The following is a 10,407-nucleotide window of genomic DNA, read 5'->3' as shown; positions in this document are numbered from 1 at the left end:
GGAGCCCCAGCGCCGCAGCAAGGAGCAGGTGCTGGAGCCGTTCCTGGCCCTCCTGCCCCGGGGACGCGGAGCCGGGCGTGGGGGCGAGCGTGCGCACCTGCGCCGCGGCCGTGCCCTGGCCGAGGGGTTTCAGCCGGGGCAGGAGCAGGACGAGAAGCCCCAAGTGAGAGCGTTTCCCTCTGACGTGGACGCTGCTGTCCCCGTCGCCGTGTGCTGGGGGGATGTCCGTGTTCCCTCCCAGCCCCGTCTCGCCCACGTCCCAGCTCCCCCGTGACACACTCATCTCGTCCCCAGGGCGCAGCGAGTGTGCAGGTCGAGGAGGTGTCCTCACACAAGATGCCGTCCACTGCGGCACTGCAGGACCCTGGTGATTGCTGTCTGGAGGACCCAACGGCCCATCGTGCGGACAGGCCTGTGGCAGAGTCAGGAGAAAGGGAAACCCCAGGGCCTCGGGACAAGCCACCTCCTGTCCCCAGAGAGGAGCCCCTGCCCCCCCCGGACTCAGGTGAGGGACCAGGTGTAAGGGCCGTGTGCCGGAGTGGCTGGGCTGCGTGGCGGGGGGGCGGGTGCCCACCGTCTGCCCCAGCCGGGACAGGGCTGCAGTACTGGTAACCACGGGGCTGGGCTGGGACCGAGCTCTGATCCCTGCGGCTGGGCAGCTCCCAGGCTGGGCCCCGATCCATCTCGCTGCACGTGTGCAGCTCCCAGCACAAACAGACTGTGTCTTGGCCTTTGTCATGCTGCCGTGGTACTGATCAATGACCTTATTCACATTCCAGCATTCACCATTCACTCGCCCCTGCCCCTTTCTCATGTCCCCATGAGCCTTCTATGCACAGTCAGGGGCTGGTGCAGGGGATGGGGAAATGAGATTCTCCAGCAGCCTTAGCCGGTTCAGGTACAGCTAAGCCAGGGCTCTGTCCTGCTGCAGATTCCCCTGAAACCAAGGAGACCTGGGAGCTCTCAGCAGACAAATGATCCTCGGGCTGGTGCCCCAAGCCAGGCCCTTCCCCAAGAGCGGGTACAGAGCGGTGGCTCGACCCTGTCCAGAAGCAGGAGGCCCCATGCGTCCATGCAGAAATCTCTGCCAGTACATGTTGCTCCTAAAAATCAGCAGCTCTTGTTCTCCCAGCAGTCCTGGAAGCATTTCCCATGCCCCAGAGAAGACTGACCTTGCATTTCACATCCCCTGCCCTTAGCATGTGGATGTGACACAGCACCAACATCCCTCTCAAGGAGGGGTGTCCCTATCAGCTCTCACATGGTGTTGTGATGAGCACACCAGACTGGGACAGAGTTACTGGGGCTCATCTCCAATCTCATGCGCTGGGTCTACCTTCTCCCCCATCTTCCACACACCGAAGCCTCCGTCTGCCTTAGTCCCAGGCCAGTGCAGGAGACGAGCGGGGCTTTCCCCGTGCCAGCAGCACCAGCGCTGCCCTGTGTGCTCTTCCCCACACGCAGGTGCTGGGACCCTGAGCAGCGCTGAGCAGAAACCTCCTGGAGAAGAGCCTGTGAAGCTGGAGCTGCAGAGGACTTGCCCAGGGGGACTGGAGGAGAGGGGCTCCCTGACACCTGAGCCGGGCCCAGTGCAGAAGGGGCACAGCAGGCCTCCAAAGCAGAGACAGAGCCTGGAGGTGAGCAGGGCACCAGGTCCATTTGGGGGAAAGCACAGCTGGGGCAGAGCGCAGGAGGAGCCAGGGGGGCTATAAAAAATGTGGGGATCTGAAGAGAGTCAAGCCTGAGATGCTGAAGGCTGCAAACAGCACAAGCTGGCATTAGCAGGAGCTCCCTCCCAAGTTCAGATACCAGGCATGCTGGCATGGGAAGGCCTGGTGAGAGTGCATGGAGACGGGGCTCCCTGCCCCTAAAAGTGCCAGTCCAGTTGCCTCAAAGGACCAAGCTGACAGACCATGATGGGCTGGGCAGAGGCCGACACGTGAGCTCCCATGTCCACAGCTGCATCCACCTCATGCGTCAGCTGAGTAACGGGATGTTGCAGCCCTGCCTGTCCTGGCTCTGCACTACAGCTCATTGCAGGCTGAGTGATTTCAGACAGGGCCATGGGGGCTTGGAGCAGCTGGCCCAGGAGACACTGATGGTGCAACGCTTGTGCCCGCAGCTCCGGGAGGTGTTTGAGGCCGTGGCAGTGTATTTCACGCGGGAGGAGTGGGAGCTGCTGGAAGATGAAGACAAGGTGCTTTACCGGGACCAGATGCTGAAGACTTACCAAGTCCTCGTTTCCCTGGGTAAAACTCGTTCTTGTTTCTCCATGGATCTGTGCAGACTCTGACATTTTCTAGTCATCTCCCTGTGTTTCAACAGTTTCATCCTTATGAACTTTTGGCTGGTGGTTTAAATGCTCCAGTACAGGCTGGGGGCTGACTGGCTGGGTAGCAGCTGTTTAGAAGAGGACCTGGGGATGACAGTGGACAATGATCTGAACAGGAGTCAGCAGTGTGCCCATGGTGCCATTAAGGCTAACGGCATCCTGAGCTGCTTTGGTAGGTGTTGCCAGCAGGTCAAGGGAAGAGATTCTTCCCCTCTACTCAGCACTGGGGAGGCCACATCTGGAGTCCTGTGTCCAGTTTTGCACCCCCCACTACAGAAAGGATGTAGACACATTGGAGAGAGTCCAGTGGAGAGCAACAAAAATGTTTGGGGTGCTGGGGGACATGACTTATAAGGAAAGACAGAGGTGATTGGGCTTATCTAGTCTAGAGAAAAGGGGACTGAGGGGAGATTGAATAGCAGCCTACAACTCCGTGAAGTGGGGTTCGAAAGAGGATGCAGCTGGACTGTTCTCAGTGGGGGCAGATGACAAAATAAGGAGCAGTGGTTTCAAGGTGGAGGAAGGGAAGTTTAAATTAGATACAAGGAAAAGTTTTTTCACTAGGAGGGTAGTAAAACACTGGAACAGGCTTCCCAGAGAGGTTGCACAGTCTCCATCCTTGGCGGTTTTTAAAGACTGGCTAGACAAAGCCTTGGCTGGGATGATGAGTCTTGCACCACCTCTGGAGAGAGCTCATGGCAGGGGGTTGGACTTGATGATCTGCTCAGGTCCCTTCCAACTCTACCAACCAACTAACTATGAGTCTATTCCAGGCTTTGGGGGCTCAGACAGTAACTACGTTTTTCCTTATGTCCAGCCTAAAAGGGTCCTGGAGGAATTTGTGCCCGTTGGACTTTGTCATCACTTGGGGTGCTCTCATAAGCAGACATTCCCAAAGGGCACCCTCAATTCTCGCCTGCCACGTCTTTGATAGTAAAATATATAGTAGGGAGGCTGCCTTACGCCCTCTTAGACATGGTTTGCTGTACACTCCGACCCCATATATTCCCAGACCCCTGGTGGGTCCTGCTCCAAGCTAGATGGCACAACGGGTGTTTCGGGGCACCTAAGCCTTATGGGCTATGCGTGGCTCCAGCCATCCCTTTACCACACCCCAAGCCACGCAGATGGTACCGATGTTGTTCGGTCTGGGCCTTGTTATAATTTGGCCCCCTTGTCCTCCCTGGGCCCTCCACGGCCGTCAGGCACTGTGCCCTCACTGGCACTCGGGCTCTCCGCAGCCCTGTCTCACACTGCGCCTTCCTGGTGCCCGGGCTCTCCACGGCCCTGTCTGGCACCGCGCCCTCACTGGCGCTCGGGGTCGGTGCACCCCCAATGCTGTGCCCTCTCTGGTGCTCGGGTTGCCCATGCTGCCGTGGACACCCTATGAGGCCTCCTCCATCCCCTAATAGGCTCACCTAACCCACCAGTGTTATACAATAATAAATCAAACTCAAGCCCCTGGGCTGTAACATAAATGCCAGCCGCCCGGCTATAACATCATTCAAACCCTACCGGGGAATACTCCATCCTACCCCAGTATCAGGAGCTGCTCGTGCAGTCAGGCCTCTCCCCCTTGCTTGCTCAGGCAGAGCTCCTTCCCCCTTGTCTGCCAGCAGGGAACTGCCTCCTGGCCTCCAGCCTGTGATTATATAGGAGCCAGGCACTGCCCCTTCTGGTCAGTTGACTAGGCAGGTATGGGTCACTAGTTCCCTTTAGTTGCCTCAGCAACCGGCACCTGAGGAGTTATCCCGGCTCTCCAAATACTTCCTTTCCCTAGCAGTTTCCCCTCTTTAAAAGAAGCAGGGCACCCAAGTGCTCTGCGACACACCTCCCCCCCCCAAGACCCAGACTCACTAGGAAGATTCTTCACTCTTGTCCCTCTCGCATCCTTCGTCTTGGTCCTTTTAGCTTCTTGTTCTTGCTCACCAACAATTCAGATAGGTAGAGGCGGAGGTTTTCAGGTGCCCCCTGCTTGCCTTTTCCCCAAGGCGCACCATGTGGGATTGCATGGGAGTTGCCTCCCCACGGGCAGTCTCCCCACATTAGCCAGCCTCGGTAGGCTTAACTCTCAGTTGGTTGAGCTCCTTGCCTTCTAGGGTCTACCCTCTCTTCCTATGCTATTCTCCTAAGGGCGGGGGAACTTTCCCCCCGCTCCGTTAAAAACTGAGCCCTGTTGTGGTCTGGCTCAGATCTTCTCACTCCTCCCCAGAGAGTTCTTGCCTACTGTTTGGAGTTTCTTCTCCCCCTCACATCTGGCTCATCTATTTTCAACCCCTGTGTACCCTGGTCTCTTTCCTAGGGCAGATTGTGGGGTTTCTCACTTCCCTATGGCTCTCTGGAGATCCCGAATCCTTCCCCAGATTTCCCACTGTCTCCCCAATGCCTTCTGAGCATATTCTTTCTTCCAGAACTCTATCTTCCCCTGGACAGTGGGTCTTCCCTCAGGTCCCTTATAAATCTTTACATAAGCTACACCCTACACTTTTGCTTCAATAATTTTTCTCAACGTCCACCACTTGACCTGCCCAGGGATATTACTTATATAAATCTGAGGTCTCTTCTCAGACTTTTGTCCCTCTTTGGGTGGTCGTTCCCTCCTCATCTCTGGCCCCTTGGCCCATCTTTCTTTTCTGGGCTCCACTGATCCCCTTTTTATGGGGTCTGTCTCTGACCCGTATTGCCCCAGGCCCCGGGCCTCCTGTGTGCAGTCCTGGCAAATAGAGAGGCAGGTCTCACTCCTTGGGCTAGCCTGTTCGCCCTTCCCTGCCATCCCTACTTCTGTCAGGCCTACTTCCCCTGGCTGCCCCTGACTTGGCACTGCAGTTCCTCCCTTGGCTTGTAGTCTGAATAGTTCCCCCAGCTGATGTCTTAGCCGGCGCATCTCATCCGCATGAGACCCATTGGTCCCATCTCTTATTCCAGCATCCCAGGAGGGCTGGCAGGACCTCTTCTTGTAGGGCTGTAGGCTTCACCCCTACCGATCCCTTCTCTGGATTGCTTCTCTCTGGTTGCCCTGGTTCGGTCTCCTCTGTTGGATCCTCTGGGCCTCGGTATCCAGGGAACTTCACTTGCTCTGGAGGTTTCCGCCCCCCTAGCCATGTGGTTGTTAGTTGTGCCTCCACTTCCCTCAGGGACCCTTTCACTACTTCCATCTCCTGGCACTGCTCTAGGCATTCAGACTTAACCATAATCACACACTCCGCTAGTTGGGCTCCCAGCGTCTCCAGCCTCTCTCGCATAGTGTCTGCAAACTTCACCGCTTGAGCCTTCTGTCCTACTTCTGCCTGTGTTACTATACTTGGTACCTCTGGCACCTCCGACTCCCGAGGATCTTGGCCTTTTGTAGCCGTCTGACCGCTTGCCGCCTGTAGCATTTTATTTTCTGGCTCCAATGCCTGAATCTGCTGCCTTAAGGTTTGCATTTGAAGCTGTGACTGCTCCCTCTCTGTTAGTCACTGCCTCTAGCTGAGCTATCTTCTAGGAGAGTTTTAAGGAACTGTACCTGTTCTCTAAGGTGGTCTTTTTCCGCCTCCCCACTCTGTAACTGGAACTGTAACCCATCGTTCTCTCTTGCCCTGGCCTCTAACTCCCTTTCAAGGGACAGGTTTTGATCATGCAGTGCCTTGTAGTTTGCCATGTAAGCTTTTACCTTTACCATCTCCTGCATGATCACCTTGCCATTTTCTTCGGTTTGGGTATGGCTTTCAAGCAGTTTGTCCCGCGGCTCTTGTGCTAGGTGTTCTGCACGTATGCACTTCTGCTGCCAGTCCTCCAACTCGTCTTGCAACCCCTCTGTTCGGTCCTCCTGGCTGCGGACTTCTTTCTGTAGGACGCCTGTTAGGCTTCTTGACACTTCCAACTTCTGCAGCATCTCCTTCTGTTCCCCTGCCTGGGTTGTGCAGGCTTCAGGGGACCTCGACGTCCACACTTTCATCTCCCTCTGCATCTTCTGCAGCTTCTCTTCCCTCTCCCGGCTCTTCTGGCCTTCGTTCGCGATAAACTGTTCTAGTGCACAAGTTCTCTCAGCTTCCGCCGCTATCAAGTGCCTGATTTCTTTGGAGCCTCCTTCCTTTTCCCCTGCTTGTACCTGCTGTTCTAACCCCGTGGCCATTGCCTCCACTTGTTCTTTCTCAGTCTTTGCCGCTTCTAATTCCCACTGTAGCCAGGCCGTGCTCTCCTCCAACTCATCCACCCACAATAGCCAGGCAAAATTCTCCTGTCTCAGGTCCTCTATGTCCTCTGCCTCTGCCATAGCTAGCCTGGTCTTACTCCCTTACTGGTTCGGCCCTAAGGCTTTCCCCTGTACAGTCTCTGGGGTGGTGACTACCTACTCTGCCCCTCTTTCAGGTCTGTGTTGCCGCTGCCTTCCTACAGCTCTCTCTCAGTTCCTGTTTTAGCACATAGGTTCGTCTCCCTAATTAGGGACACAGGGTTCCTCCCCATGCACAGCCTTACTTTCCCGGCCAATCCACCACTTTGTCTCAGCACAGGGTCCTGCAGGAGGGCCGTGGTCTCCCCAAGGCCCCCTTCCCGTGCCAAGTTGGCCCAAAGGGCACCCTCAATTCTCGCTCGCCACGTCTTTGATGGTAAAATATATAATAGGGAGGCTGCCTTACGCCCTCTTGGACACGGCTTGCTGTACACTCCGACCCCATGGATTCCTGGACCCGTCATGGGTCACGCTTCGAGCTAGATGGCACAACGGGTGTTTCAGGGCACCCAAGCCTTATGCCTATGCGTGGCTCCAACCAACCCTTTACCACGCCCCAAGCATCACAGATGGAACCGACGTTGTTCAGTCTGGGCCTTGTTATAATTTCAGTCTGGGCCTTGTCCTCCCTGGGCCCTCCCCTTCACTGAGAATATGCTCATATTCACTCATTTTTCTGGATTTTCACTGATAAAATAAATGTTATCCATTCATAAGTGTTCCCATTATCTCTTCCTTTTGGTACTGTGAAAACAGTAAAAGCTTCATCTGTCTGCTCCCTTGTATATCATGGACCAGTGCATCTCCATGCGTGTCCCTGGTTAATGCCCTTTCTAAACCAGGAGTGGCTGGTGCTTTGTTTCCTATGACCATCCCTCCTCTGCCTGAGTGAAAGCACCATTATCTATTCAAGGTTTCTCCCTGCAGTGCCTTCTCTTTCCTAAATGCCCATCCTCCCTTGTCCATCAAGGCACTAATAGAAACCATCAGTTCATAGATCCATTCCCCAAATTTCAGTTGGTTATTCTGCATTCAGTACAGTCACTAACCCTCTTTAACCACTGCCCCAAACAGGATATCGAGGTCCCACCCCTGCTTTAATCTGCAGCATCCAGCAAGGACAGGTGGAGCTCTGGGGCTGTGATGATGAGAGCCGTGGGAAAATCTCCAGATCAGAGGAGCTGCTGCCAGGTGAGTTGTCTGTCCCCTCCACCCGACTTTGCTCTCAGAAATGCTCCACGCCCAGAGTGCCAGGGGGACCTGGAAACTGCAGAGCTGCCCAGTGCTGCCCTTGCAGGATGCTGACCTCAAACACAGCACGTTATGCTGTAATGTCCCTGGCAGGTGTTGTTCCCACTCCCTGAATTTCAACATTGTGAAAAGAAACAGCTGTTCCCTTCTGCCGCTCATGACAGGGTAGGGGGCAATCAGGTTTTCTGTCTTGATTTTTCAGCCCAGATCTGGTATCCTTGGGATACCACAACCTTCAATTTCCATCTTTACTCAACTGTGTAAGAGTTGATTCTCCAGCCCAAGGTAGCTATACCTCTCTACCACCTTCTTCCAGAACATGATGGGATTTGTAGCCCTGCATGGAAATCAGGATGGGATGCAGAGGCTCTGTGTAGCTGTCACTGTTGGAGAAGAAAGAAGCTGAGGTTTTGCCTGGCTTCTCCTGATCAGGTTACCTGGAAGCCAGGAAGTGTTTCATCTTGGTCTCAGGCTGCATTAAATGGCTTCATGGCATGGGTAGGATTCAGAAGCTTTCAGGCCGTCGGAGGAAGCGAATCCCCCATGGTTTGCACCAGAATTGCCCCCTTTGTGTTTTGTGTCTGGGGCCCTGAGTTACATGAAGCCTGAGACTCAGCACGTAGTCCAGGTTCAGGATCATGCCAAGGCCTTAGACCCGTTGCAGGCTCCTGTACCAGGGAGACCACCTGGGACCCAACAGCAGAGAAAAGCTTCATGGGTTCATTCCCTGCACCAGACCTTGTCCTGGAGGCAGGCAGGAAGCACAGCCCTGCTCCTTTCAGAAGAGAGAGCCCCGGCTCTGGGTCCTCCCCTCCTCCTCAGCCCATTGCAACATGAAGGTATTCAGGTAATGTCCTACCGCACGTGTCCTACATGTGCTTCTCCTAGCAGGGCTGGAGGTGATGGGGCTGATAAGTGGGCCTCTGAGAGTCTGGCTCTGAATTCTCTTGAGTAGGGACCATTAGCCCTGCTGAGGGACCTGCCCCTCACTCACACCCAGCACATGGGGTTTTGGCAGGAAGGCCTTGTTTCCTTGAGGGAACACAAGTGCCAAGGTCCAGGCCTGCTCTGAGGCCCATCTCAGCAGAAGGAATAGCAGTGTTTGCCTTTTGCCAGCTGAGTAAGGGCTAATCTGCAGTTTCTCGTTCCCATGCAGCAGGTGCCTGGCTGTTGAGCAGAGCTGAGGAGCAGAGTCCTGCAGAACTGGAGCCACCGTGGACTTCCCCAGGGAATTTGGGTGCGATGGACTCCCTGAGACTCGAGAAAGAGCAATGGCACAAGAGTCCAGGGAGGCCCCAAAAGCGGAAGGAGAATGTGGCAGTGTACCAGGTACCATCTCCAGTTGGGCATGAGAGTGGAGAAGGGGCAGAAGCCCAAAAGAGCCCTGGGTGCAGGGAAGAATGTGTGGAGTTGAGAAACCTAAAGAGCCACTGGAAAGAGGCACTGCATCCAAGCCAAGGCAGTGGGGAGGGACTCAGGGAAGAGCCGGAGCTCACTGCTGTTCACTGGGGCAAAGCCCACCCCTGTCCTGAAGTCCAGAAAAGCCTGAACTGCCCATCACTCCTGGCTCTTCACAAGATAAGGCACACTGGGGAGAAGCTCCACATATGCACCAAGTGTGGGAAGAGCTTCACCCAGTCCTCCAACCTGAACCGACACCGCCTCATCCACGCAGGGGAGAAGGCACATCAGTGCTCCGAGTGTGGGAAGAAGTTCCACTTGTCCTCCCACCTGACCCAGCACCGGCTCATCCACACAGGGGAGAAGCCACATCAGTGCTCAGAGTGTGGGAAGAAGTTTCACTTGTCCTCCAGCCTCACCCGACACCGGCTCATCCACACAGGGGAGAAGCCACATCAGTGCTCAGAGTGTGGAAAGAGCTTTAGACGGCTCTCCGCCCTGACCCAGCACAGGTTAATTCACATGCCAGAGAAGCCACACCAGTGCTCTGAGTGTGGGAAGAGGTTCCACTTATCCACCCACCTGACCCAGCACTGGCTCATCCACACAGGGGAGAAGCCACATCAGTGCTCAGAGTGTGGAAAGAGCTTCAGATGGCTAATCAGCCTGAACCAGCACAGGTTAATTCATGTGCCAGAGAAGCCACATCAGTGCTCCGAGTGTGGGAAGAGGTTCCACCTGTCCTTACTCCTGACCCAACACCAGCTCATCCACACCGGGGAGAAGCCATATCAGTGCTCAGTATGTGGGAAGAGGTTCAGCCTGGCCTCCTACCTGACCAAACACCAGCACATCCACACAGGGGAGAAGCCACATCGTTGCTCAGAGTGTGGCAAGAGCTTCACCCGATCGTCCAACCTGACTAGACACCGCCTCACCCACACAAGGGAGAAGCCACATCAGTGCTCAGAGTGTGGGAAGAGCTTCACCCGATCCTCCACCCTGACCAAACACAAGCTCATCCACACAGGGGAGAAGCCATATCAATGCTGATACTGTGGGTAGAGCTTTAACCAGTTTTCCCACCTGGTCCAGCACCAGGTCTTCCAGACAAAAGCGAAGCCACATTGGTGCTGAGAGGAATGGGATAAGCGTTACCCAGTCCTCCAACCTGGCCTGCCACCAGCTTGTCCACGTGGGGGAGCAGCCC

At 55.3% G+C, this 10,407-nt stretch overlaps 1 protein-coding gene and 1 pseudogene across 1 annotated transcript; both read left to right on the top strand.

Moving 5' to 3' along the window:
• Positions 1-15: 15 nt before the first annotated feature.
• On the top strand, positions 16-2,070 carry LOC112548947 (proline-rich transmembrane protein 2-like). Its single transcript, XM_025195758.1, has 3 exons — positions 16-163; positions 295-505; positions 1,465-2,070. The coding sequence occupies exons 2-3, from the start codon at positions 337-339 to the stop codon at positions 1,710-1,712; spliced, it is 417 nt and encodes a 138-aa protein (XP_025051543.1). The 5' UTR covers positions 16-163; positions 295-336; the 3' UTR covers positions 1,713-2,070.
• A 28-nt stretch (positions 2,071-2,098) lies between these two features.
• LOC102384501 lies at positions 2,099-10,396 on the top strand (annotated as a pseudogene).
• The last annotated feature ends 11 nt before the right edge of the window (positions 10,397-10,407 follow it).

This window comes from Alligator sinensis, unplaced genomic scaffold (assembly GCF_000455745.1).
Source record: "Alligator sinensis unplaced genomic scaffold, ASM45574v1 scaffold1664_1, whole genome shotgun sequence".
Taxonomy (NCBI): domain Eukaryota; kingdom Metazoa; phylum Chordata; order Crocodylia; family Alligatoridae; genus Alligator; species Alligator sinensis.
The sequence above is the reverse complement of the archived record's forward strand: the minus strand, read 5'-3'. Positions and strand labels throughout refer to the sequence as shown.